This window comes from Pyrus communis, chromosome 14 (assembly GCF_963583255.1).
Source record: "Pyrus communis chromosome 14, drPyrComm1.1, whole genome shotgun sequence".
NCBI classification, from domain to species: domain Eukaryota; kingdom Viridiplantae; phylum Streptophyta; class Magnoliopsida; order Rosales; family Rosaceae; genus Pyrus; species Pyrus communis.
This window is the reverse complement of record NC_084816.1, coordinates 5769076-5796021: the sequence shown is the minus strand read 5'-3', so window position 1 is coordinate 5796021 and position 26946 is coordinate 5769076. Positions and strand designations below refer to the sequence as shown.

At 36.0% G+C, this 26946-nt stretch overlaps 2 protein-coding genes across 2 annotated transcripts; one reads left to right on the top strand and one right to left on the bottom strand.

Moving 5' to 3' along the window:
• Positions 1-2681: 2681 nt before the first annotated feature.
• On the top strand, positions 2682-4115 carry LOC137716100 (uncharacterized). The gene has a single exon (XM_068455494.1). It carries the CDS (start codon positions 2801-2803, stop codon positions 4013-4015), a length of 1215 nt encoding a protein of 404 aa, XP_068311595.1. The 5' UTR covers positions 2682-2800; the 3' UTR covers positions 4016-4115.
• Positions 4116-9318: 5203 nt separating this feature from the next.
• On the bottom strand, positions 9319-16996 carry LOC137715500 (abscisic acid 8'-hydroxylase 2). The gene is made up of 8 exons (XM_068454845.1): positions 16650-16996; positions 15957-16275; positions 15707-15856; positions 14747-15007; positions 14549-14638; positions 14044-14229; positions 13306-13424; positions 9319-9693 (listed from the first exon to the last, which is right to left on the bottom strand). The coding sequence occupies exons 1-8, from the start codon at positions 16856-16858 to the stop codon at positions 9588-9590; spliced, it is 1440 nt and encodes a 479-aa protein (XP_068310946.1). The 5' UTR covers positions 16859-16996; the 3' UTR covers positions 9319-9587.
• Positions 16997-26946: the final 9950 nt, after the last annotated feature.

Sequence of the window (26946 nt, the reverse complement as noted above, 5' to 3'; positions counted from 1 at the left end):
TCGTAATTGGTTGTGGAGATATTTGGTGGTCAAAAGGGTGTTACATAGTTTATATTTATTAAAACTACGGCTGTCTTCCCAAAAAAAAAAAAAAAAAACCTACGGCTTGGCAGACAAGACAAGACGTTCCACAGAGTTTGGCTTTGGCTGTTGAAAATAAATAGTGATTTGACGGAACCTTTAACGAACTTGGAACCTAATTTGAGTTTTAAATAATTAAGCGCTAGTTTGGGATTTAGGGTTTAGGGTTAACAATAATTAATTGTAAAATAAAGTAGTTTATAGTTTGATAAGTTGTATTTTGAAAAGTATCATCGGTCTAAAAGAGTGATATAAAAGCATTTAGTAAATTTTAATGTAAAAAAATAATATAATTGTATGTAGTGACAAAAATGGACATGATAGTTTGGGTGATGACAACGATAACGGTGGCAAGGGCAATGGTTGTGATTATGGTGGTGTCAATAAAGGAGTATGGGGGTCGAGTTGCAGAGGTAACAATGGTGGTAGGGCGTCGACAACGGTAATGGTGGCAGTGGCAGCAAGGATGGTAGCGGTAATGGTGGTTGTGGTAATGACAATGATAGTGTAAGAGGTTAAGGTTTGTTGTGGTATGTAGAGGTGGTATTGGTACGATTACCGTACCAATACTCATGTACCAATTACTATACCAAACTTTTGGTATGGTAAAATCTATTACCATTACCATGCCAAACTTTCGGTATACCAAATTTCAGTATGCTAAATAGTTCGGTTGACATAGTATGATAATTGTAATTACCACTTTGTTTTGGGGCACTCTTTTGGGCCAAAATTTGGTTTTTTTTTTTTCTAACCCAATTCAAGGCCCAAACGTGTTTTTGCCACTCTCTTTGGGTTTTTAAAACTTTTTTAATTAATTATGAGAATTGTATAGAGAGTCATTTAAGAAAAAGAAGTAAACAGATGGAAGAATTGCTGAAAGAACTCAGCATCCCTAAAAAAATAGTACAAAGATTCCTAAATTCCATCTCTACATTCTTTAAAATTGTACAAAAATTAACTTGATATACAAAGCCAGAGAGAAAGACAACCCAATTTGATGAAGGAGAAGATGAGATGGACTGTGAAGAGAGAGAGTCGCCAAAACGGGAGCAACAGAGATGAAGTCCATGGTAGGATGAATGAAAATATGAAGTCGCAATAGAGAAGGCTTAGGTTTTTTTTTTATTGGGAAATTAGAGGTTAGAGGGTGAGACGATGATTTTGGATAAATGACTACGAAAACAAATATAATTGTGCATATATAATGATAATAATACATAATTACATGTATAAATGAATAAATAAATGATATAATATTAATAGGAGTGGTACGGTACAGTATACCATTGGTAATGGTTTTGAATACCATTATCATAAATGTATGGTACGGTACAAATATCATACCAATGGTACAAATTTTTTGGCACAACTTTGTTATGGTACGGTTGGTATGGTAATTTGGCAAAAAATTTCACCCCTAGTGGTAAGTGATAAGTGGTCATGGTCACTTTGTTCTTCAACAATAAAATGTGTTTAGAAGGATAAATAATGTCATTTAAAAAAAATAATTAATAAGTGTGTTAAAGGAATTAAACATACTCATTAGGGGTCAACTTTGTTTTTTATTAAAACAGCTTTTAAATGCAACCTGCATCGTATTTTAAAAGTTGCTATCTTGAAGTTATTGCTTTTAAAATAAGCGAAATATTTTATTTTTACAACCACTTTTTTACTGCTTACTCTAAAGTAAAACAACTTTTGTTAAAAAAAACAACACCAAATTGAGTCTAAATGATAAAATTTAAGTTCTATTGAGTTAAGTTAGATCCAGTTTGAGTTTCATAAGGTGTTTACCGCAAATAAGCTTTAATTTTAGGGAACTTTAACGAAAAGCTCCTGGTACTGTTAATTTTAACGAAAACCATATTTTTACACTAAAAAGTTAATTCTGGTACTATTCACTTTACCCTTTTATTTTGTTCTTATCGTTTTCTTTTAATTTTATTGGTCTCATAGTGAATATAATGATTTTTAAGTCTTAAGTTGAATGTAGTATGGTAACAATGTCAATTTGTGATGCAATTGGCTTTAAAGCATGTTAGATAAATTTTTAATCACACGTGGGATTGTTAGAAATATGGGCTAAAAGTCAAATCATGTAATGAAGAATTTGACGGATAATCCACACTATTGATCTAATTAAAAAACAAGATTCGTGCTAAAGGTAGTTTAATTATAGTTATGTAACTAAATATTGAATTCCAAGGATAAGGAATATGAGAAGAAGCAATCCAAAGAACTTGGATTCAAGAAAATCAATATACGAATACTCACAAAAGAAGAGATTGAAAAGGGTAATAAATAAATGAGTGAAACAAAGGAAAGATAGTGTTGTTTTGACAAAATTAGATATGACCAAATTGAGCACAAAATTTAAAGAATTTTAAGGAAAAGATCACATTTATATGCAGAACAAAACATGTAAAACGACATTGATCAATTTTGAACGATAATGATCAAAATAATGACAAGAAGTGTAATCTTGGACCATAAATTAGTGAAAAAAAGTTATGGGCCAGTGCAAAAGCAATCTAGGCCCAATTAATCTTTAAATTAATTTCATAGGATAAGAGCCTTTCGGCTCCATCGTGCACACAATGTTTCAATAACACACAGAAGAATGACAGAAGCCCTAATTTTCCCATGTCTGTCTCTTTGGATACTCTCTTGACTAAATTTGGATTGGATTAGCGAAATTGTGCATCCTCACCCAGCCATGGAAGCCAAGTCAATGTTCCTTCACTCCAAAACAATCCCCTTCTGTTCCACCTTCACAGACAGACCTAATTTCTCTTTCAGGCATTTCAGCAAACACCTTTCGTGCAATCCAATAAACCACAGCCCTACCTTCCGCCATTGCCTTAAACCCCTCAAAACCCCAGCAAGTTTATGTCTTTCACAAAACCCATCATTCTTATCATCCCCAACAAGAACAGGAAGAAGCACCCATTTGTTAGCTCCACTCAAATGCTCATTTTCCAGCACCTCAAGCCACCCAGAATCTCAAACTCCATTGCTGAAGCTTATCAGTAACCTCTCATTTGATTCATTGAAAACTCCCCTTTTGAAATTAACCCCATTTGATGTGATTAAGTGGTCTGGGATTTTGTCAATTGCAATTGCAGCCACAAAAGGGACTCTGAACTTGCTATTGAGCCCCTTTTTCTGGATGTACTTCAGCTGGACTTGGATGTTTTGGCCTTGGTTTTTGGCTGTATCGGTTGCGGTTTACGGGTTATACTGCTTTAGGAAGCATTTGCGCGGTGAAGCAAATGTATTTGAGCAGCTTGCCATTGTTACTTCAGTGTTTTCTTGGCTCACACTTGTCCCACCTGCTCATTTCAATGGCTTCCTTGAAGGTTGGCCTTATGTATTCTTCTTTGTGTACCATTATTTCTTTTTCTTCAATGTTAGTGTGAGGAAACGGTTATATGGGGATTACTATGCCCGCCCACATGATCCCAAGTGGGATGTGAGCCCACCGAAATGGTTGCGCATTTTGTTCTGTGTTGGGGTCATGGCTGGTCACTGGCTGGCTGCATTTGAAGGACCCGAGCTTCATCGCATTCCTGGCAAGTGGAGCAATGTTCCTATTTGGATTTTGATATTGGTGACTCTGCTAATGCAGTATAACTCAACATTGTATCTTGCAAAGTATTCAGAAAAGGTTGTGGTGCCAACTGCTGTTGTGCAGTTTGGGCCTTACCGGTGGGTGCGTCATCCAATTTATGCGTCTACAATGCTTCTGTTTGCCACGTATTTCATTGCGCTTCGGGCACCTTTGAGCTTGCTATTCATTGTAGCGGTTTGTTCGTTGTACTATGATCAGAAGGCCAAAATGGAGGAGGCTTTGATGGTTGAGACTTTTGGGGAGAGGTATACGGATTATGCAAGTAAAGTTAGGTACAAGTTCATTCCTTTTATCTATTAGTTGTTCACGAGGTATGCAGTTATTAATTTTGTATTATGGAGGATATAATGTATTGTACTAAGTACTTGAGTTTTGAAATCAATATGAGAATGTTAGATTACATAGACAAGTTGAGCATTTTTATTTGCTGATTAGGTTATCTTTCATGTTGGTTTTTTTGAGGTCCCTTTTTATTGGTTACCTTGTTACATTTGTTTTATGTCTTCTCTTGGAAAAAATAAAAATAAAAAGTGTTAATTAGTTTCCCCATGGGATAGTGAACATGGAATTATGGATTAATACAGACCCAAACCTGAATGGTAAAACGTTTGAGTCAATCTGAGTTCCTTGAGTCATGTACCGAGGCCGTTAAGGGAGCTTGGAAGCGAGTACCAGACCAGAGAAGTATCTAATACTCCAAGTAAAGGTGTGAGAAGAAATATGATAGGTTCACATTTGACAGGTAGTTTCATTGAGAAAAAAGTGTGAATTGGTTATCCTACATGGAACTGAAAACAGAATTGTTGATTATTATATGCATATGCATCAATAGAATGGAAACCTAAAAAGTTTTACCTTTTAGGTCAAGTTGAGTTCCACATGTATGATAATAATATTTGGTTCTTGACCCCAATTTCTCCAAATCCTAGCCCCTTGTGTTCACTTGTCTGAGTGGTTTTTTATATATAGGCTTTAATCGTGAGGTTTTGTTTCACCATGATTTGTTGGAACACCATGCATGCTAGGATATATAAAGCAGCACCTCTTTGTTCTCTTTGTTAATCTCAAGTTATTCGTTGTTATTCGTAAAGATCACTTGATTGAAGTTTTCACATTTACTTTTAGATGACTTCGTGTAAGTATGCAAGATTTGTGTGTGCTGAAGTAATGATATAGAGACACGATCAACAAGGTGTTACAAACTTCGATCACTTTGCTCAGTCTGAATCCTGGTTTTGGCATTCTCCATCAAGCACGTTGGCATGATTTGACCGCAATGAGTCATGCTGTATTCAGATGGCCTGGGGATAATCTATCCTGAGTTGGTCTTGGGCTTGTTGCTGACCCAACTGAAACTGGTAGTTGATGTTACGAGTCAAAGTTAACGACTGATAAAAGCTCTAAAGTTATGTCACCACTTTAGTTAATTGAAAATTGCAGATATCGCTTCCTGAAAAGTTAGGTCAGATGAAGTTGAAACTAATCTGAGCATTTTGCAAGAGTGTTAAAAATGTACCAAGCTGAAGAAGTATGTTAAACTAAAGGTCATTAGAAGTGAATAATAAGTGAAAACTACAAAAAAATCATTAGCAGGTGGACACATAAAGAAAGGTTGTTGCGAAAATTACTTTGAAGATTAATTCAGTGCATGAGGGAAGGCCAACTATGCTCTTGAGATAGTTCCTTTTTCCGGGTTTAAGCCATAACTCTAGGAAAGAAAGCATTTAGATTCTGGGTAGATTAAGTCTGACTCAATCATGTGTTTTGTTTATTTATTCTTTTTTTTTTTTTTAACCTGGTGTTACCTTTTCTATTTGTATGTCTCAGTAATGGAATCAAGAAATATCCGTCAATGCTTTTTGTGTTTCTGTGCTGAGGCGTATGAACTTACCGAGTTTTGTATCCGTATTTTGTTATCCCTAAACCACAACCTTGTTAATTAAGTGGGTTTACTGCTGTGTTTGAGATGCATGTAACTAGCTGGTCTCTTGATCTTGACACATCCTCATCTTCTTGCTTGAATTGGCATGTTTCATTCCTTCCAAATGTTGTATACTTACTAGTATAATTAGATAAGCATAGCAAGAATGTTATCTTAGATCGAAGTGAAGCATTATCTGTGGCTCTTATTACTAGGAATGTCTGTGTTTCCAAGGTATGGTAAACTATTTGAAGAATTTTACATTAGTATTTCATTAGATCAAGAGTTGCTGAACTTTAGGCATTGACAATGTGTGGTCTTGCTTTCTGGAAGAGCACGTACGCAAGCCAATTTTGTAGCATTCCCTCTGGTGCATCGAACTTAGAATGTTTGACAAGGTCTATTTATTGGCACGTGAAACTCCGCGTCGTGAACACGAGGGTCTCCTCATCAGATGTGAGATCTATCAACTTATATTTGATTTGCGCCACAGAGTTTCTCAGGAGCACTGGGAAACTGCCGAGTGTCTAGCATTTTATCTCTTTGAAAAATTAGTAGGGTCTTTTTCTTCATCAGCAGTCAAACAGATCACTATCGTTTATGTCTTTTCTGTTTTTTACAATTTCATGCACTTGAGAACAGAGATTGTTTGGACATTTTCAAACTCACATGTTTTTCGTCTACGATGTTTGGTTTCCTCTTTTCTTTCTTCCACTGTTTTTTCTTCTTGTAAGGGTATGTAGGTGGGGGGCCGGTTAGCACGAGTAAAGTTTGCTCGTGTTTCATGTTGTGAATTTTACTTGTGCCATTTCCTTATCCATTTAGATTAAGAACCTGTTTCCACCCTCCCAAGCTGTATGTGATCGGGGAGTTTGTTTCTCGTGTTACACCTCCGATTTTACTTGTTATTTATCGCATCAGTTCTGGTTTTCGACTATGGTTTCAGAAACTTCAGACAATTTCATGGTTAGGATATGGAAACAAAACTCTCTCACTTTTGTTCATACCTGAAAGGTCGTGTACCAGATTAGGATCTGCCCGTTGTGTTCGTCTTTTAGATATATTTTCTGTCGGAAATCGACATGCTGTGGCCCGTGTACAAGCTTTGCCTTTGCAAAACTTTAAGTGAATGCCTGATGCAGTCATAAAATATCCCGTTACACGCGTGCATTAAGCATCTTTGATCGTAGTAAGGGCTGGTTTGGTATTGCTGTACTTTGAAAAAAAACTGCTTCTGCTGTGCTGTGAGAATAAGCAGCTGTGAAATAAAGCAGCAGAGTGTTTGGTAAACTTTTTTGTAAAAGTGCTTTTGAAAAAAAAAAAACAGTATTAGAGTGTTTAGTAAACTTTTATGTAAAACAGATGTGAAAAAAAGCCGGTTTTTCAAAGCTAGGTTTTGCAGCTTCTTGTTTTTAGCTTTTTTTCATCCAAAACTGTGAAAAAAAGCTGAAGCTGAGTGTTTACCAAACACAAAAACAGCTCCCAGCTTTTTTTGATAGCAGCTTTTTTCAGAATCACCTCAGTACCAAACCAGGTCTAAGTGTGTTGTTCGCTTGTCCTCTTCATGTTTTGGGGTGATTTTATTTCTTTTAAACTTTATGGAGAGATTTTACGAGATAAAAGTATCTCCAACAAGGTTAGTTAAATTTGATGTCAAATAATACAAAAGTTATTTACAAGTAATACAAAAGTTAAATACAACTAACCAACTTAACGATACTACTCCAACAATGCTCTCTAATTAAAATTACCAACACCATTGTCATTGTCACCGTTCCATCACGACCACCACCACCACCACCACCTTCCCATTAGGGTCGTTGTCATTGCTCCACCACCACCACCACCTTCCTATTAGCATCGCTGTCATTGCCACATAACTACGTGTCAAAACTACTCACCACTCCCACCGGTGCCATCACATTCATTGTCACCATTACTACCGCTTACTATCACCATCTTTATCGTTGGTCATCCGAACATACAAGTTAGAAATTGCACAACTGAATCTCATTGCTTGACGTCGAAAATGTTACAGTCAGTTACAAGTTTAAATGGATTAAGAGCCACCCACTTTTGTGGGGTGACTTTCGCTTGTGCATAATTATCAGATCCAACACACCGTATTGTTCCATCGTCAACTAAATTGAATTTCATGTCAAAATTGAGAGACATATCTTATTTAATGTCCCTAAACCTCAATAGTTATACCAATTGAACAAACATGATTAATTTGTAGTTGCATTGTCTTTATAGGTTAGTAAAAACAGTCATCTGTCTCTAATTAAGTAAATAGATGTTTTTCTTGTAGTGCAGAAAGATGTTTTCTAAATATGATTGTTTTAATCTTAACTATATATAATGGATAATGTTATGATCAGTTGTCCATGCACTTTCGCGGGGTGACTCACGATAGCCATGCTCATGTGTAAGCATCGGATCCGAAACATCTCATTGTTCCGTCGTCTACATTTTTGGCATCACAAACATTGTAACCTATTTGATGTGATCAATTTGGAGGGATTATTGGTCAAATTTGTATCTTTTTGGCACAAATTTATTGTGTGCACTCGAAAGGCTCAGCAAGCCAAGACAACTGGAATCATCAATTAAACATCCCTCCCAATCATTTTCTTGGACAAATACCATCCCTCTCAAGCTCTAGTTTTCCTTAAGTTATAACATTTTGGCCTTATATTTGACCAAGTTTCCTCCTCCCAGCACACCGGTAGTTCAACTGGAATTACTTAGTCTTCCACGTAGGCTTCAATGTTATGTGCTGAGACACTGCCCGACGTGGAATTCTAGCGTGCACACCCTCCATACCCATGCACATTTTGTTAAATGTCCCACATCGGTGGGGATGAAGTCCCATAATGGGTTTAAATAGGATTACCCTACTTTAATTAATATTGAGATTTTTTGTGGTAAAACCCCACACTTGACAAATTTGGTAGGTAGTAAAGTTGGAGACAGTATCGGTGTCGTTAAAGTAGGCAAGCCTGGCGATCCAAAATTCCAACAGGCTAGCAAAGCCTACAGTTTCAGGCCCACTCAAGCCAATGAGTTTGTGTGCAAGCTAACGAGCTTATCATCCATAAAGAAACAAGTCTGAACTCTTAATATAGAGACGACCGTTGAGTTCCATTGAAAACAAGTGGGCCCAACATGAGTCGACATCTGAGTTTCAATTACCAATATGGATCTCCACGTGTAAACCACTAAATAGGATTACACATGAGGGGGAGTGTTAAATGTCTCACAATGGGTTTAAATAGGATTACCCTACTCTAACTAATACGAAGGCCCTTTGTGGTAAAAATCCCACACCTGACGGATTAACCAGGTAGTAAAGTTTAGGACAGTATCGGTATTGTTAAAATAGGACGGGTCAGTTGGTTCCTGACTGTGTTAGCGTTAATAACACATGGGCCAGACCTCCAGCTTGGCCTAGTTGGCTTCAGATTCACAGGAAAAATCAATGATAACTGAAAGTTACTTCATCCACAATCCAAAACCACACACATCTGATCTTCCCTCTCATCCTTTTGTTATTCACACGTTCAACAACATATCTTACCATCCATCTCCTTTGTTTTTTCATCGAGAATTGCCGTCCATGAGAAATGTTGTGCCGCTAAACCAAATAATAATGCACACATCTTAATTTGCGCTTTGAAAATTTTCTTATGCACAGAAACACATTTCTATCACACATTTAGATTCACAGTTCGACACTGACAGATCATGATCTTATGCTAGCCAGCAAACCAGACAAATTCACGTACCCAAGTGAAGTGAGGTAGAAGAAACATAGGATTCCCAACGACAGATTTGAAAAAGGAAAAAACAACATTGAATTAAAGTAAAAAAGGCTCAATGGGGTATGCTTGCTTTTGGCCCCATTGGAAAATATTGGATTGCCGTCGAGAACTCAGAAGCTTAGCTTGATTAAGTCGCCTTCTTGTTTCTTGGGACTACTTTTATTGGTAATCCCTGTTTGGGTACTGGGAAAGGGCCATACTGTATCCCCTCCTCATCTCCCGCCACCTGCCACCTGATCAATACCAATCATACAAAACTTAGCCAAAGCATTTTCTGTATTGTCAATTCATAGTTTGATATATATATATATATATATATATGAAGAAACTATTTATGTTTCTAATCACTACTTTAGTAAATGTGCCATCGTGTAAGAAGCATATGGCTATTTAGTTGGTAGCCATCACATCGCTAAATATCAGTGTTATTGTCAGCAACAACGTCAAACTCATTTGTTTAGCCAAAGTGCTGTATAGCTTTGGATGCTAACAAAATCATGTGCCTAACTAATCATATCTGCATGCATGTTCTTGTGAGATATTTGATGTGGACACACTTGAGCATGATGTTGTGGTGCAGAACATGCAGAACAGAGCTATGGTGGCCACCCGTGTCAATAGCTGGCACAACAATTGTATCATAGCCATTCCATCTAGACAGAGTACAGCTGGCCAATTGTATGACATGTTATGAAATCAAATTTTAATCAGCTTGAATATTAATGATTATTGGTGGAGTCACCATTCTATGTTACGGAGGGCTTTCGTACATGGAGAGAAAATTTTGAACTTATAACATGGGCCATTGAAGTAATCATTACAAAATTGAAAAACCAATTAAATTTAATAGAGTGAATCAAAAGAATTGTACAGTACAACTAAGTGGGAGATAGCCACTAAAAAAAAAAATTAATATTTAAAGAAAATAAAAAGAAATATGGTTTAAATTGTTTGATAAAAAAAGAAGAGCAAGGAGGTGTGCAAATAATAGTTGATTACGTTGAAAAAAAATGATTATGTTGCTATGGGAATAAATTACCCCCACCCCTAAACTCACTGTTCCACTAAACCGCAAAAAGAAAACAACAAAACTATTATAATAAAAAAACGACCACGCCACACACCGTTTGACTCAACTTCTTCACAAGAATTCAAATTTTGGGCCACCGGAGAATCTCTTACACCGTAGTTAGCATGAGCCCGAAACTACTCTCATCCCTTAGTGGCTCCACCCCTGATTGGTGATATATCAAGTAAACTTTGTTTTGACATGTGGACCTGTGGTACGCCAATCTACAACGTAGAGGATACCCTATGAGGTCTAGACTCCTCAAATGAGACCAGAGATTTATGAACGGAAATGGCAGATGTCTCACGATCTGTGAGATCTAATATCACTCAAGAGTGTCTCTATCCTAATAGTTGATTAGGGTTAGAGGAAGGTCCTACCTGTAGCTGTATGATACAACTGATGGCTACGTACATCATAGTAGAGATCACTATTCAAATCTATTGGCTCATATGATTTCTGGAAAATAGCTAACTATTTATGTGTATGTACGGAGGGAGAAGGAGAGGAGAATGTTTCAACCCCTAATGGAAATGGGACGAGAAAGGACATGAAAGAGAGACGAGAGAAATGGAAGACTCGAGTTTCGACCGGCGATAAAAGGAAGAGCTGCCGGAGGAGGAGAGTTCAAAGATGGACAGTTAAACAGTTGGAAGGATCTAGTAAGAAGGCAAAGATGGACGGTTAAACAGTTGGATGGGTCTAGTATATATCGTACACGAATATTAGTAAGAAAGGCGGCTAGGCGTACACATTCGTTTAGTATTGATGTTGTTGTTTTAATTTTTTAAATTTTACTTCAATTTTAATTACTCAAATTTGAAAAAGAACTTGAAAAGATATGTAACTACCCGAGAGAATGTTTATTCTTTTCGTCGTGTGAAAATTTTATTGATACTTGATTAGATTTATGTTTGTCTTTTTTTTTTTTTTTTTTGTACAGCTGATAGTGTTAGTGCATTAAATTATTTGTTATTTGGAAGAAGAGAATTAGTGAAAATCGAACTCACATCAAAATACATAAACTTAATTACTTTTCGTCGTTACGGTAAAACACTACATCTACAAGGATCCATGTTACGGATCTCAGGGAAAAAAATTCAAAAGTAGGTAAGAGTTAAGTTATGTTTGACTAGTTAATGCTAGGTGCATGCATGCCACGTGTTGAAGTAAACATGCAAACTGAACGAATCTAGTTTGGAATAGACATATATCATAGGATAATATTAGAAAGATTAAATTTTTTAAACAAAATTTTGGAAATTAAAAGATATATAAATTTATGATTAAGTTATTACTTAAGGATTGATACACATACTCATTTTTATTAGTGACTCATCTTTTAATTTGTAAATTTAAATTACAATTTAGTTTTCTACTAAGAAACCCTAGTATATAATGTTAATGCCCGGCCACTCGCCCTCAGTGGAGGAAGGACCACTTCCACAGCCTAAGGAAGGACCATTGGATTGGACCACCAATCATCTCCCGACCCCTGCCCTCTAGGCTCTGGTCAACTAAGAGGGGACAAATCACTTTTACAATTAAAAGAAAACGAGAACATTTTTTCATTTTATTTAATCGTATAAATGTCATAATTAAAAATGTTTTATTTAATCTTATAAACGTCATAATTAAAATTATTTTATTATCATCAGTAATAAAAAAAAATTAGTATACTACTTAAAAAAAGATTAGAAATGCTACAGAGAATCACCTAGACTCAGCTAGCCATCTGAAGTTTAAAAGAATGTTCGGACTGAAGAGCAGATAGAACCATGGATTTATCGAATGACGTTGATGAAGAATTTTTTAGTGTTTATAATTGTGTTTTTGGTTGTTGATGAATTTTCAAGTATCCCATGATGCGGTTTTCGGCACGGTGGCAATGCTAATGGGGTTTATGCCGAAAAGAAGGTCCAGTAAAAACTGAGTAATGTTATTCATACCATATTTTTATATCACATTTCTATACCACTTTAGGTGGCATCTGATATGGATAACCACATCATTTGAAAAATTTGCAAAACCCAAGGAAAGGAAGGAGAAAAACTTATCGTATACCACAATCATCATTTAATTAACTAGTTTTTTTTAATTATTAATTTATTAAATAATGAACTAAATTTAAAATCTAATTAATTCAAATGATGTGGCCGTGCACATTAAATGCCACCTAAAGTGGTATGAAAATGTGGTACAAAAACATAGTATGAATAACATACATGTGTCACTTATAATGAATAAATTTGTATATTTTATGAGTAATGCTATTCTTACCACAATTTTATACCACATTTATTTACGATCTTAGGTTGAGTTGGGCAAGCTATATCATTTAATTTCAATTTTTTTTATTAATTAAAACACTTAGATAATCTTAGGTGGCAGAAGAAGATTTCTCATATACCACAATCATCATTTAATTAACAATCTTTTTATTAATTATTGATTAACATTTTGAAACTAAATGCTCATTAATTTAGATGATGTGACTATCCACATCAGATGCCGCTTAAGATGGTATACAATTGTGGTACAAAAACATGATTAGAATAACATTATTGATATTTTATTTTCTACTTTTAGAAATGGGCCTTAACTGATATGGATTAAGGCATAAACTCCAGATGGCCCACGAGTCTGGGGGGAATGGTTTTTGGGGTGAGTCTCCGTAGCAATTCTCATCTCATTATTTTTCACAGATTTGTCACGTTATAAATATTGTTGGCAATGCTATTAGAAGATGTGCAGAGAGAGGCATAGAGAGAATTACCTGTAAGCAGTGGTGAGGTGATGGAGGAGGATGAGCATCTCAAGCTTGGCCAGCTCACTGCCTGGACAAGAATGCACGCCATTTCCAAACGGCATGAAAGTGTTTGGTCTTGGTGGAACCTGCACCATCACACAATCACAAAAACCCAAAAACAGACAAATACATTAAAGCATCACTTCAACCAATAATCCACGACAATTTCTAACAATAACTTAACTGAATATTCTCAAATTTCGTTTACCACATATAGTTTTAGACTTCTAGCAAGTAAACAAGAATGAATACAAAATTGTGGATAGTGTCGATGAATATATGATATTTCTTTTCAACTCACTATATATGTTCTGCGTTCAAGTTGTAATAAAAAATAATGACTAAATATATATTCAAATTTTTAATTCCTAAGTGCCTACAAAAACAAAACAAAGTCACGTGACCTGAAACTTAGAAAGATATTCATCAGCCAGACCCAGATCCTTGTAAATAGAGAGGAAGATTCATGTAAGAATGAAAAGGACATGACCAGGATAATCCTCCAGCCATTGATAACCTTATGTTTCTGGCCAAAATAAGATAAAGTATAACAGTCTACTGCATGAGCATATGACCCACTTGTTGAATATTGCCCCAGAGACACAGCACTGGTCACACAGACGATGAAGAGATCCAAGGGATATTATAAATTCATTATCTTGAGATTATATAATTTATTTGTTTCTTTGGCTAAGGTTTTATTACCTCAAATCTTGAAGGGTCAAACTTTTCGGGCTGAGGGAAGAAATCATCACAGTGATGAATGCTTCTGAATAGAGGCAGCACCTTCCAACCTTTAGGGATAAAATAACCCTCGAACTCCACGTTTTCCACTGCTTCTCTGAATGTGAAGGACAGTATACTTGCTGTTCTTAGAGTTTCTTGAATCACCTGATGAGATATTTCATTCATTTTCACACCCACTTAAATCATTCTGATAAAAACATATAATCGTAAACATACGTACTTATCTTATCAGAATGAGATTCTGGGCTATTAATCATATTAATTTTGTCAAAAAAAAGGGTGGTCCAAATACACAATCTTGCAGCACAAGCATCTAGGTTAAAACATGAATATCCTAAGAGATTACTACTAGGATAAAGTCATTGTATTGTTGTAAGACTTGTCAACTTCAAAATCTAATTAATTGATAGTGTGACAATACAACATATATTCCGAATAGAATTTTATGAAATGATTATTTTACCCTGGTAGTTAAGGGCATGCGCCTAGTATCATCCCACGTAAGCCCACGATTCTCATTGACTAATTGGCATCGAATTCCTTCTTGTTCTCTCTGAAACATCAAACTAGTCAATGTCTATATGCATGTATATATTAATTAAAACGAAATATTGGTATTTTTTTTTTCTTTGGGAAGATTAACTAAGGAGAGAAAAATTACAGTAACAGCTTCTAGGAGATCGGCATTTTCGTGGAGATATTTAATGAGCCAAGTTAGGACACTTGCAGTGGTATCGTGAGCAGCAAAGATTACCCCAATGATATTGTCAGCAATTTGAGAATCACTAAGCTGCAAATTAAGCTTATTATTCTGGTCTGTTGCTCCCAGCATTACTCTCAACAAGCCACCACTATCTTCTTTATGACTCTTCCTTCTCTCTTCTATCATTTTTTTCAATGTCTCATTGAGAAGCTTCCTTGCCTGTTCAACATTAGTTAGCAACTCCATACTCTATTCTCTAGTAGTACTAAGTAGACCATTCAAAGGAGTAATTCCTCAGCTGCAAATTAATAAAGTCTTGACATATATCATTAAAAATCTTAAAAAGAAAACTTTATTTATGCAAGCCAAACTTTGATTTGTTTGCAAGAAGAAATTAGTTCTTGCATATCAATATTTCTTGATACATGTGCATATATAACGAGTTCAAATTTTTTGCATCCAATTTGTGTGGCATTTTCGTGACCTCCATTGTTTAATTAACACGTGTTAATAAATTCAACATTTTTTTATAACTTTATTGTTATAAACTTAATATTTGTCAATCAATAATAAAGATCGTAAAGAGGTCACATACAAAATAAGTACAAAATATTTGATCTCATATATAACTCACCAAAAGTATAAAAAATTAAAAAAAATAAAAAATTAACTGAGTCTTGACACATGCATTTACATGACTAACTCATTAAAAGTAAAATAATAATTTCTTTCACACGTGTCAGAAATCAATGAAGGTCAAATGTTTCGAGATAAATTAAGGGAAGCTTATGATGTATGTATTAAAGTTGAATGCGCAAGAAACTTAAAAAAAAAGAAGCCAAATCTCCAATGATATTTGTTGAATTTGGAAAATTGGGTGGACCACAATAGAGACAATCACAACATATACATAAATACCTTCATGGCTTTGTGAAAGGGAGTTCCAGGTAGATCAAGAGGCATGGAATTGTAGCCTTTCTCAAGGCATTGATACAGATGTTTAATTCCTTCCATTTCAAAGTCCCTTTTGTTTCCGAAGGCTGAAATCATTGCCACATCAAAAGCATACTGACATGCCAAGCCAAGAAAAGGAACAAACTTTAAGATTCCAATGCTCAGAGACATGCAAAAAAGTCAAAAAAAAGAGTCCATGAACTGACAGATATACCCTCTTCATCTCTTGCAAAGTGTTGATGGTGTTGTTCTTCCAAGTTGGGAGAAGATTGATAACAATTTGTTCAATCTCTGAGACCGACTCTTTTATTGCACAAGGCAAAAGGGAAGCCTGAACCATCTTCTTCAACCTTGAATGGTAGGCCCCTTGGTGGAAAAATATTGCTTCCGGTCCTATCATTCTCTCTTTGCTTCTTGGATAGGTCGGCTTGAACAGATGTGCCCTGCTCACAAGAACCATTCTTGCTGCTTCTGGGCTTGTAATCATCACACAAGGACACCCCAATATATGCGTCTTAAAAATATTTCCATACCTACAACAAATCAATAAAAACAACCGTTGTGTCTCATCTCTCTCTCATATTAACTCGTTATATATATATATTTAGTTTTCCAAGCGAGACTATATATTGGACTTGTGCTTAGCTAAGTTTCCTTCAAGTTCGAATCTCCTCTTCGTAGTTTAGATTAATATAGTATAAATTATCACGTGTATAAGTAAAAAGTTATATATGTATATATACACATGTTGTATGCAAAAACTGTATATATACTCTGTAAGCGCTAGTGAATATGATACAACCAATTAAGAAACTTGTTTGGAGAAAAAGAAAAGAGAGAAAAACTAGCTACGATGAGGAGAATTCCCAGGACAACATGGGGTTCTTGTGATATGAGTTGAGTGTACCGTTTTTGCCTGGTAGAGAAGAAAGAATTTGGGTTTTCAGTATAAAGCTTGAGGGTCTCTCCTATGTAAGGCCAACCCATTGAGCCGGGGGGGAGGCGTTTGTGCTTGGGGTGGCGCCATTGGAGGACAAGGCCGAAGAGCAGCAGGACTGGAATCAGAAGAAGAACAAAATCAGAATGCAAAAAAGTTGATGAAGCAAAAAGTTGCATGGTGGTGGAAGTGGTGATGGGAGGGATTGAGAGGTGGCGTTGGGTGGCTTGAACAAGTAGCTATGCTAGTGGTGAGTGAAAGAAAGGATGAATAAATCGAGTGGTGGATTGGGTTTTATAATAGTGGTATGGAGAAAGAGAGGTTTGTAGGTAGGAGGTGTTTGGGACAGGCGTCAGTAGTTTTATGGGAACACCTTGCTTTGGTCCCTTTTTCTATAGGGGTCATCCCCACCTTCCTTTACCCCCACCTCGTCCATACACATCGATGGGACATTTACAAAAAATAATAATAATATTACATTTGCTACATATTTGTATCATTTTTTGTATATATTTTTTTAATAAACATAGAGCCTACTAATAATGCGAATCATATCTTTATTAGAAGATTTTGATACAAAAATCTAACTAAAAATATCATGTTGCTCAATTGGTTAAAAACATTTATCTTTCCACCTGAGATTCCGTGTTCACATCCCCTTTCCCATAGTTTAAAACAGATATTCTATTGTCTGTAAAAAACAGTTCTAAATCTGATTATTCAACGATGACTATACTAATGTACAATACCTAAGGGTGTACTCAAATTATAATACTGTAAATTCGTATATCCGATACCAAACAAAACATTATGAATGTGAATTTCACATGGTGAGGCCAAGTCCAGGCCTGTAGGTGATACAAGTGTAGCCACAAATCTTGTTTGGGCTACTCGTGGCCTCATACGTGGAAGAATCTCAGGTTAGTTTGCGCTACTGAGCCATCAGTTCCGTACAAATTTAGCACCATGCTGCGGTCCACATTTCTCCTCCGCCGCTGAGAGTGTCGTGTATTTGGCTCCTTTCCCTCTCCTGAACCTTGTTTTCTGGGTTCCTCTCCTCTTTTTTCTTATGCCATTTTAGGCAAAAACCCCTATCTCTCTCTCTCTCTCTCTCTCTCTCAGCCAATTGCTTTGCACTCACTCTCGGTTGACATGTCATTGTTTCCTTTCCACGTACACCAAAACCACCCCATTTCATGATGCAATGCAACCACAGGTTTCAACACATGGACATGCTGACATAATTGCCAATGACTTTTGTTTATAACCTCAACTGATCAAAACAGTTCACGATTTTCATCCCTCACCCAGAATAAATCCCTAAACCGCTTACTCGTAAGTGATTGTTAGTCATTGATTGATGTAAAACTTACTGTAATCCTCAAAAATTCATTAAGTCGATTATAAGAGAGTTAGTAAACCCTAATCCAAATAAGCAATTCACGTGGGTTGGGTGGCAATCTGGGTGATACAGGGTTACAGCTTCCTTAAACCAAGTGCCTTGTAAAACCACTGTATGAGAGAGAGAGAGAGAGAGGCTGTTCTGTTGTGGATGGCGCCAGCTTACTGCTAGCTCCTGCTCAGGGAATTTTTTTTTTATTGTGCCTGGATTACGGTTCGTAGAATTTTTTTTTATTATGATTAGAACACGAATAATATACTATTTGTTTTTATATAAGGGATGGAAAACTGTATTTTTTAAGTTATTAGTTTTTTAACACATATTTCACCATTTGTATAGTAATATGTGATATACCATTTGTGTTTCGATCACATTAAAAAATGGGGTGTGCTATCCACACACCCCTTTTTACTTCATACATACCCTCTTAATTTACAGTTGTCGGATCGACTGAATTAAAGAATATCAAATGGTAAAAATTAACAAAGGATACGTGTGAAGCAAAAAATAGGTGTGTGAATAGCAGAATCCTAAAAAAATCTCTCCTGCTCACGTTAGTCTCGTTCCCATATTTTGACGCTGTTCACACGTGTCATCCCACGTCACAGCTGGCCTCAGCTGACTCCATCCACACGTGCATGCCACATCTCCCACATTCACAACTGTCTATTTTTGGAGAAAAATAGAAAAGAAACAGAAACCAAATATTAATATTTAAGAAAAGTGTGGTTGAGTGAATTTACAAAAACCCAGTTTTTTCCACCGTGCATGTAAGTTGCATCAATAGTCTCTGTCTTAATTACTATGGTTCAAATGTCAATTTCTTTTCTTTTATATTGGGCCAGATGACAATTCAATACGAGCTCAAAATTTGAAATCTCACTCCCTTAATTATGTCATGTTTGAATGACCAAGATAAGATTGTAGAGTCAGAAACTAAAAGTCAACTGCTAAGTTTTGTTGAAAGGAGAAGATGAACAATGCATGAAAAGAGATTTATTCATTTCAATCCACCATAAAGCATCAACTTAATGACTTACTCTCAGATTTGTCTCATTCATACTACTATTGGCTTATGTGGTATGTCTAGCAGATGAATGATGAATCTTACCCCTGACTGGAATTGGATATTTTCTCGGTTTCTAAGAAGTGTCTTAACGGGTGTCTAACTGCCTTCTTGCATGTATGATGGCTATTGCGGCCTTCTCGGGTTGATGATCTCTAATGACGTAAGAAATATTGAACCTCCATGGTTCCTTGCACTTAGTTGGGATTTACGTGCACTAACTTCCTGAGAAAGCGAAACCCTCTCTTCGTGTGCAAAGATCTTTAAGCACATGAAGGAATTTGCTTGATAGCATTAGAAACCAACGCAGTCAATCCTTGCTTCATAATTTTATCTTACTCTGGTAAGGTGTGCTGGAATCTCGTGCATTCAATGAATTGAGGAGATTAGGAGCATTCACATAGTTATCATGTGTTGGAAGAGTGGATTCGATGAAATAGGATGACAAAGATCTTTAACTATGAACATTCGCATAGTTAATAGATATCATGTGTTGTACTTTGAATCTACAAAGACGCTCGTACACTCCTCTTCAGTGACCGGCCATAGTTTGTCGTATTTCTCTTTCCCTTAGTTACTAGTCAAATTTTATTTTTCTGATAGATGGAATCACTATTGAAAATTTAAAATTTGAATTTGAATTTTAAGAATATGTTCAAATTGTAACTTTGAAGTTTAAGGGTTTGTTGAAATATGGATCAGATATTATTTATATTATTTTAACAGTATCTATAAAAATCAAGAAATCCGAACGACGGTGTTAAAGCTTTGCCTGGTTTCGATATTTGTTTTAATAAGGTTAGTATGTAAGATCAACCCATTCGGTTTTAAGATGCAAGCTCTGTCACTGCCTCAATGCTTAAGTTAATAACTTTACAAATAATAGTTAGGTCTGGTTTGGTACTGAGATGATTATAAAAAAAGTTAGTATAAAAAAAAGTTGGAAGTTGTTTTTGTGTTTGGTAAACATTCAGTTTCAGCTTTTTTTTACAGTTTTGGGTGAAAAAAAAGTCACAAACAAGAAGCTGCAAACCCAGCTTTGAAAAACCGGCTTTTTTTTCACAACTGTTTTACATAAAAGTTTACCAAACACTATAATACTGCTTTTTTTTCAAAAGCACTTTTACAAAAAAGTTTACCAAACACTCTGCTGCTTTATTTTACAGTTACTTATTCTCACAACATAATAAAAGCAATTTTTTTTCAAAACACAGTAATACCAAACCAGCCCTTAATCTCCTTAGCATTACTCAACTCAAAATAGTAAGTTAATGTTCGAATGATCTCATAAATTCACGAAAACGATTTGACTTCTTTTGCTGTGCCACGTAGGCAAAACTCTTCTCCGAGGAACTAGGCAGAAAAGCCTTAGTGGAATTTGATAGGGCTTTTGCCTAGTTGAAATGGCTTGGGCAAAACTAAAATAGTTAAATAAACATAAGATGTTTGGGATCCAAAAGTTTGGCCATTATCTTATAAAGGAGTACTTTGTGTTTTCAGTATCTTTAAGGGCATTGGAAACTGAAAGATCCTATTGTAGTTGATAAATGGTAATGAGACTCTCCCAAAAAATGGGATTTTTTGTGTGTTCTCCGCCGTTTTATGTTTTTGCACAGTTCTTGTGCTAACATTATAAAACTTTGTGTCAAAAACATAAGGGAAAAATCAATATAGAGTTCCACTTTGAGAGAGTCTGCTTAGCATTTCTCATCATTGTTGGCAGTACAATTCTTCAACTTATTTAACCTTTATTTATTTATAAGAATGACATATTCACACTAAACTTTCTACAGTGGTTCATGTGAGTGATATTTATTCATATAAAAATTCGGCATCCTGAGTTTAATTTCTATAACACTATTGCTACACTAGTGTGAGTGTACCACACTCATGAGTTTGATATATTGAATTTATGAGTCTAATATATTGAACTCATGAGTTTAATAAATTGATATCACAATCAAATTTTCTGGCCCATTATAGAAGTGTGAATCCTATATAAGTTCAATGTATTTATATCACATTCACTTTTTCAGCCCTACTGTGAGATTAGAGATTTCTCATAAGTAACACAATGAATTAATTATAATAATCTGATATCAAACTCGTCATATACGAGATTTAAACTTATGACATCTCACTTATTACAAATAAAGAATACTAAAATACTAATTAGACTTCTTGAACTTATTATCCATCTTTGATTATTAAAAAAACTAGTTTAGAACTGTAACTAGTCATTATCAAGATTCCATATAGGGGCAAAGAAAGAGACTGGTATTAGCATATTCAAAATAAGTTGAGTTCGTCTCAGTCAATTGCACATGGGATGAAAAATGAAAAATGCATAGAAATGAAATGCACGCGGCCACAAGAAAAGCCCAGCACGTCTCAAATATGGACTATCCAAAGAACCTCCATGTTGTACCACTTGGGCCCTTTGGATTTGCACACGTACCCATCTCCTTGATATCATCTCCCTTGCCTTGATTCTCTGCTTCCTCCAATACATACGTGGTCTGCTCTAATTGTTTTCATGCTTGAGAAACGAAGATTTTGACATCGATTGCACCGTAGATGTCAATGCACTCGTGGCCAGCAACAACCGTGACCGTCTCAGCATGGTTTCACAGGTCCCACTCTTTCTTTCTGTGTAATTATGGTCAAAGAACATCTTTTATGACTCGCAAACGTGTTATCATAGCATTCAACATTTAAAATAAGAATAACCGTCATAAAAGTCTTTGGTATTTAATAGAGTGCCGGTATATGATGTGCGTTTTAAGACATCAATTTCGTGAGGTCTTGTAATCTTGTTTTTAGGAAATGGAGATTCATAAACCACTATTGACATGTGTCAACCTAGGAGATTGGTTGGGACCTAATATCTTTTAGGTGGAATATTCAGTGGAATGGACGGCCATGATCGGTCATAATCATTGAATTATAGTTTATTAGCCTCCAAGTTCAAAGTTCAAGTTTAAAAGATCAAAATGATGTGCTTCTTATTGACCTACCACATTATATATATATATATATATATATGTTATAAATAAGTCAAAGTTAGAGAGATAATCTTTTAGTGGTAGGTGCGAGACAAATGTAAAATGTCATACTGAAACTATAGCACAAGAGAATAATAAATAAAAGACGGATGAATAGATGATGTTATTGATATTTTCTATCGTTCTCTTCTACTATATCGATTGATAGCAGTCGGAGTGCTCTATTTATAGAGCAACTCCGTTTTATTACATTTTAAATATTTACACCACACATTTGACAAATGATCTCCACATATCAATATTCTGCCAAGGTTTTCATTGCTGTGACAAGGTTTTCAATACTGTGGCAATGTTTTCAATATTGTGGCATTCATTACCCATTAGTATTTTCAATACTCCCCCTTGAATGCCCACATATCAACATCAGTTGCCTCGTTAAAACCTTACTTGGAAAAACCCAGTGGGAAAAAATCATAGCGAAGGAAAAAGGGTACAACTTTTCCTGGATTGTTGATATAGTGTTAAGTATGCTTATGTTGCCTCGTTAAAACCTTGATAGGAAAAACCCAGTGGGAAAAATCTCAATCGAAGGAAAAAAAGTACAACAAGCATGTATCATGGATGCTCCCCCTAATATGTATCTCCCCTGATTTCGCATTCTCCAAATTTAGCTATTTGGTAAGTCGACATAATCCGATACTTTGCACTAACTTCTGAAACGTGCACTTTGGTGGAGATTTGGTGAACAAGTCTGCCAGATTTTCATTTGAACGAATTTGTCTGATTTCAATAACTTTAGCCTTCTGAAGCTCATGTGCACTAAAAAACTTTGGAGATATGTGTTTAGTCTTATCGCCCTTGATGAATCCTTCCTTCATTTGGGCAACACAGGCTGCATTATCTTCATGGATGATAGTTGGATTGTCTATCTTCAAAGTTAGACAACAAGAATTATGGATATGATGGATCATTGATCTTAACCAAGAACATTCACGACTTACTTCATGTAAAGCAAGTATTTATGAATGATTTGAAAATGTAGCAACTAATATTTGCTTGGTTGAGTGTCATGAGATTGCTATATCTCCATTCTTAAACACATATCCAGCTTGTGAGTCGGCTTTATGCGGATCAGAGAGAAAACCAGCATCTGCATATCCAATAAGGACCTGGTCATTTGTGGAGTTCTTTAAGTAGAAGAGACTCATGCCTGTTGTCCCACAAAGGTATCGCAATACATCTTTGATACCCTTCCAATGGCTAGTACATTGTGCTAAATACAACAAAGCACCTACTGCACTCAGATATGGTACTTCTGGACCAATGACCAGTTCATCATCTTCTTTTCGACGGAATGTATCTTTCTTAATATCCAAAGAACGAACGACCATTGGCGTGCTGAGTGGATAAGCCTTGTCCATACCAAATCGTTTTAGAATTTTTTCAATGTAAGTTGATTGGTGGACCAAAATTCCACTAACACAATGCTCGATCTGCAGGCCGAGACAAAATTTTATTTTTCCAAGGTCTTTCATTTCAAATTTGCTTTTCAGATATTCAGCAGTTTTAGTGAGCTCTTCAGGATTTCCAATTAGGTTCATATCATCAACATATATTGCCACTATAGTGAATTCAGAATTGGATTTCTTAATGAACACACAAGGGCAAATGACATTGTTGATATACCCTTCTTTGATCAAATACTCACTGAAATGATTATACCACATTCGTCCAGATTGTTTCAGCCCATATAATGATCGCCTTAATTTGATCGAGAGCATACCTCGTGATTTGTTACTTGTTTTAGGCAACTTATATATGTCAGTATTTAATTCTCCATATAGATACGCGGTGATGACATCCACTGGGACTTTCATATATATGTCAGTATCTAATTCTCCATATAGATACGTGGTGATGACATCCATAAGTCGCACGTCAAGTCTTTTTGAAACCACTAAATTTATTAAGTAAGGGAACGTAATGGCGTCCATTACAGGAGAGTATGTCTCCTCATAATAAATTCCTGGTCTTTGAGAAAAACCTTGTGCAACAAGTCGTGCTTTGTATCTTGCAATCTTGTTTTTCTCATTCTGTTTCCTTGTGAATACCCATTTGTAACCCACGGGGTTTACACTAGGCGGGGTTTGGACTACTGGTCCAAAAACATTCCGCTTTTTCAAGGAATTTAATTCTGCCTGGATTGCATCTTTCCACTTAGGCCAATCCTGTCTCTATTTGCATTCATCAATAGAGCAGGAGCTCAATATCATCACTTAAGATGATTTCAATGGTTACTGCGAATGCGAACATATCATCGATGATTATTTCATTCCGATCTGACAATTCATTTGTACATGCATAATGTATGGAGATTTCTTTGCTTTCATGTACTTCTATCTCTTCAGGGACATGTGTCTCATCAAGGACATTTTCTTTTTCTGGAAGTCTAGAATCATGAATTATGGATTTATCATTCATTTTCTCTTCCTGAATGATTTCATTTGGATTCAGTTGTGCCCTCGACTTTCTCTTTCGAGGGTCTGAATCTTTTGAACCTGGGGATCTACCACGCTTTAGGCGTGCACCAGATGAATAATTTGCTGCTACTTTATTTTGTCCAACAGGGACATCAATTCTGGCAGGTGCATTTGCAGCTGGTATATGTGATTTTTTCACTTTCATAGCATCATTAAATGCATCTGGCATTTGATTGGCAATGCTTTGAAGATGAACGATCCTTCTCACTTCATTTTCACATTGAATGCTGCGAAGATCAAAATGAGACAAGGTGGGAACAACCCATGTCAGCTCTTTCCGTTCTTCTGGAACGATATTTTCTCCCCCTAATGACAGGAAGACTGTCTCATCAAAGTGACAATTAGCAAAACGAGCTGTAAATATATCACTTGTCAAGGGTTCCAAATATCTAATGATGGATGGTGAATCAAAACCCACATAAATTCCCAGTCTACGTTGAGGTCCCATTTTAGTGCGTTGCAGCGGTGCAATAGGCACATAAACAGCACAACCAAAAACTTGTAAATGTGAAATGTTTGGGTGATGTTCAAACACGAGTTGTACTAAGGAGTATTGATGGTTGGCTATATATCTCAATCGAACCAATGATGTAGCATGTAAGATGGCATGTCCCCATGCAGAGACTGGCAATTTGGTTTTCATAAGCAGAGTGCGAGCTATTAACTAAAGTCGCTTGATCAATGCTTCTGCTAAACCATTTTGAGTATGGACATGAGGAACATGGTGTTCAACATCAATGCCCAATGTCATGCAATAATCATCAAAGGTTTGAGATGTAAATTCACCAGCGTTATCAAGTTTGATTGACTTAATGAGATAATCTGGGAAATGTGCTCGTAACCTAATTATTTGAGCAAGAAGTCTCGCAAAGGCTACATTTCGAGTAGACAAGAGACAAACATGTGACTATCGTGTAGATGCATCAACCAAAACCATAAAATATCGAAATGGTCCACAACATGGTTGAATAGGCCCACAAACATCCCCTTGAATTCTTTGTAGAAATGATGGGGATTCAGTATCAATCTTTAGTTGTGATGGTCTAATTACCAACTTCTCTTGAGAACAAGCTTTGCAAGGGTTATCATTTGGGATAACAATGTGTTTGCTCACTAATGGATGTCCATTAGAGTTGGTAATGATCATACGCATCATGGTAGATCCTGGATGACCCAGACGGTCATGTTAAAGCATGTAAACCTTTGAATCAATGAACTTCTGGTTCATGACAGTATGTGATTCAATTATCCTTATGTATTCGCAACTTCTCCAATATACGCTTCTGGGTATCATTGGAGATAATGCATAGATACTCCACATTTTCTGCATTTTTCGTTTCAATGTGGTATCCATTTAAGCGTATATCTTTGAAACTCAACAAATTTCGACTAGATTGAGTAGCATACAATGCATTCTGTATAGACAACCCCTACTCTTGTAAGTATTAAGCTTGAGAAATACATTCGATCACGAAGTATTGTATGTGTGGTTGAGTTGTCTACAAGACAAATATCTTCGCCATTTCTCATGTTCTGAGAATAACCACAATTTTTATCCATGTTTTCTGAGTAAATGAAATCATAGTTAACAAACAATTTATAACAGGAAATGTCACTTTTATTAAATTGAAATGCTAGTTTTTAGCATAATAAAAGTACATCAAACATAAATGATTTAGTCGGACTGGTATACTTCATTCCCCCTTTCCACAATAAGGTCTGAATCATCTAGGTGGGTTGTATTCAATTGCCCTGATAAGCCAAACACTGGATCAAGTATATCCATTGGTTTAGCCTAGTCGAGAAAATTAGTCTTGACACCCTTCTCTTTGAGGGAGGCTTGATACAGATCCACCAGATGTTTTGGGGTACGACAAGTACATGCTCAATGCCCATTGCCACCACACATGTGGCAGACTCCTTCAGAGTTCCTGGAAGCATTGTTCATATGAGCTTTGCCTTTGTGGCGATTCACATTTTTGAAGCTCGGACCTAAATTATGCCTCGGAACCTGGTTGTGAAATTAAACTCCATGGTTCTTGCCTTTCTTATTCCACCGATCTCGCTTGTGGCCATATCCTCGTTTATGATTATCATCACTAGAGGATATGGCTTTCACTTCGAGGGAAGCAGCATTTATTTCTGGGAATGGTGCAGATCCAGTAGGTCGGGAATGATGGTTTTTCATTAGGAGCTTATTGTTCTATTCAGCTACTAAGAGCACAGATATCAGCTGGTTGTACTCAGTGTAGCC

Coding starts and splice junctions, on each gene's coding strand:
- LOC137716100 (XM_068455494.1), top strand. CDS start 2,801: ATGGAAGCCAAGTCAATGTTCCTTCACTCCAAAACAATCCCCTTCTGT.
- LOC137715500 (XM_068454845.1), bottom strand. CDS start 16,858: ATGCAACTTTTTGCTTCATCAACTTTTTTGCATTCTGATTTTGTTCTT. Junction 16,276..16,649: donor TTCTCTACCAGGCAAAAACG/GTACACTCAACT, acceptor GATTTGTTGTAG/GTATGGAAATATTTTTAAGA. Junction 9,694..13,305: donor CACCTCACCACTGCTTACAG/GTAATTCTCTCT, acceptor GGTATTGATCAG/GTGGCAGGTGGCGGGAGATG.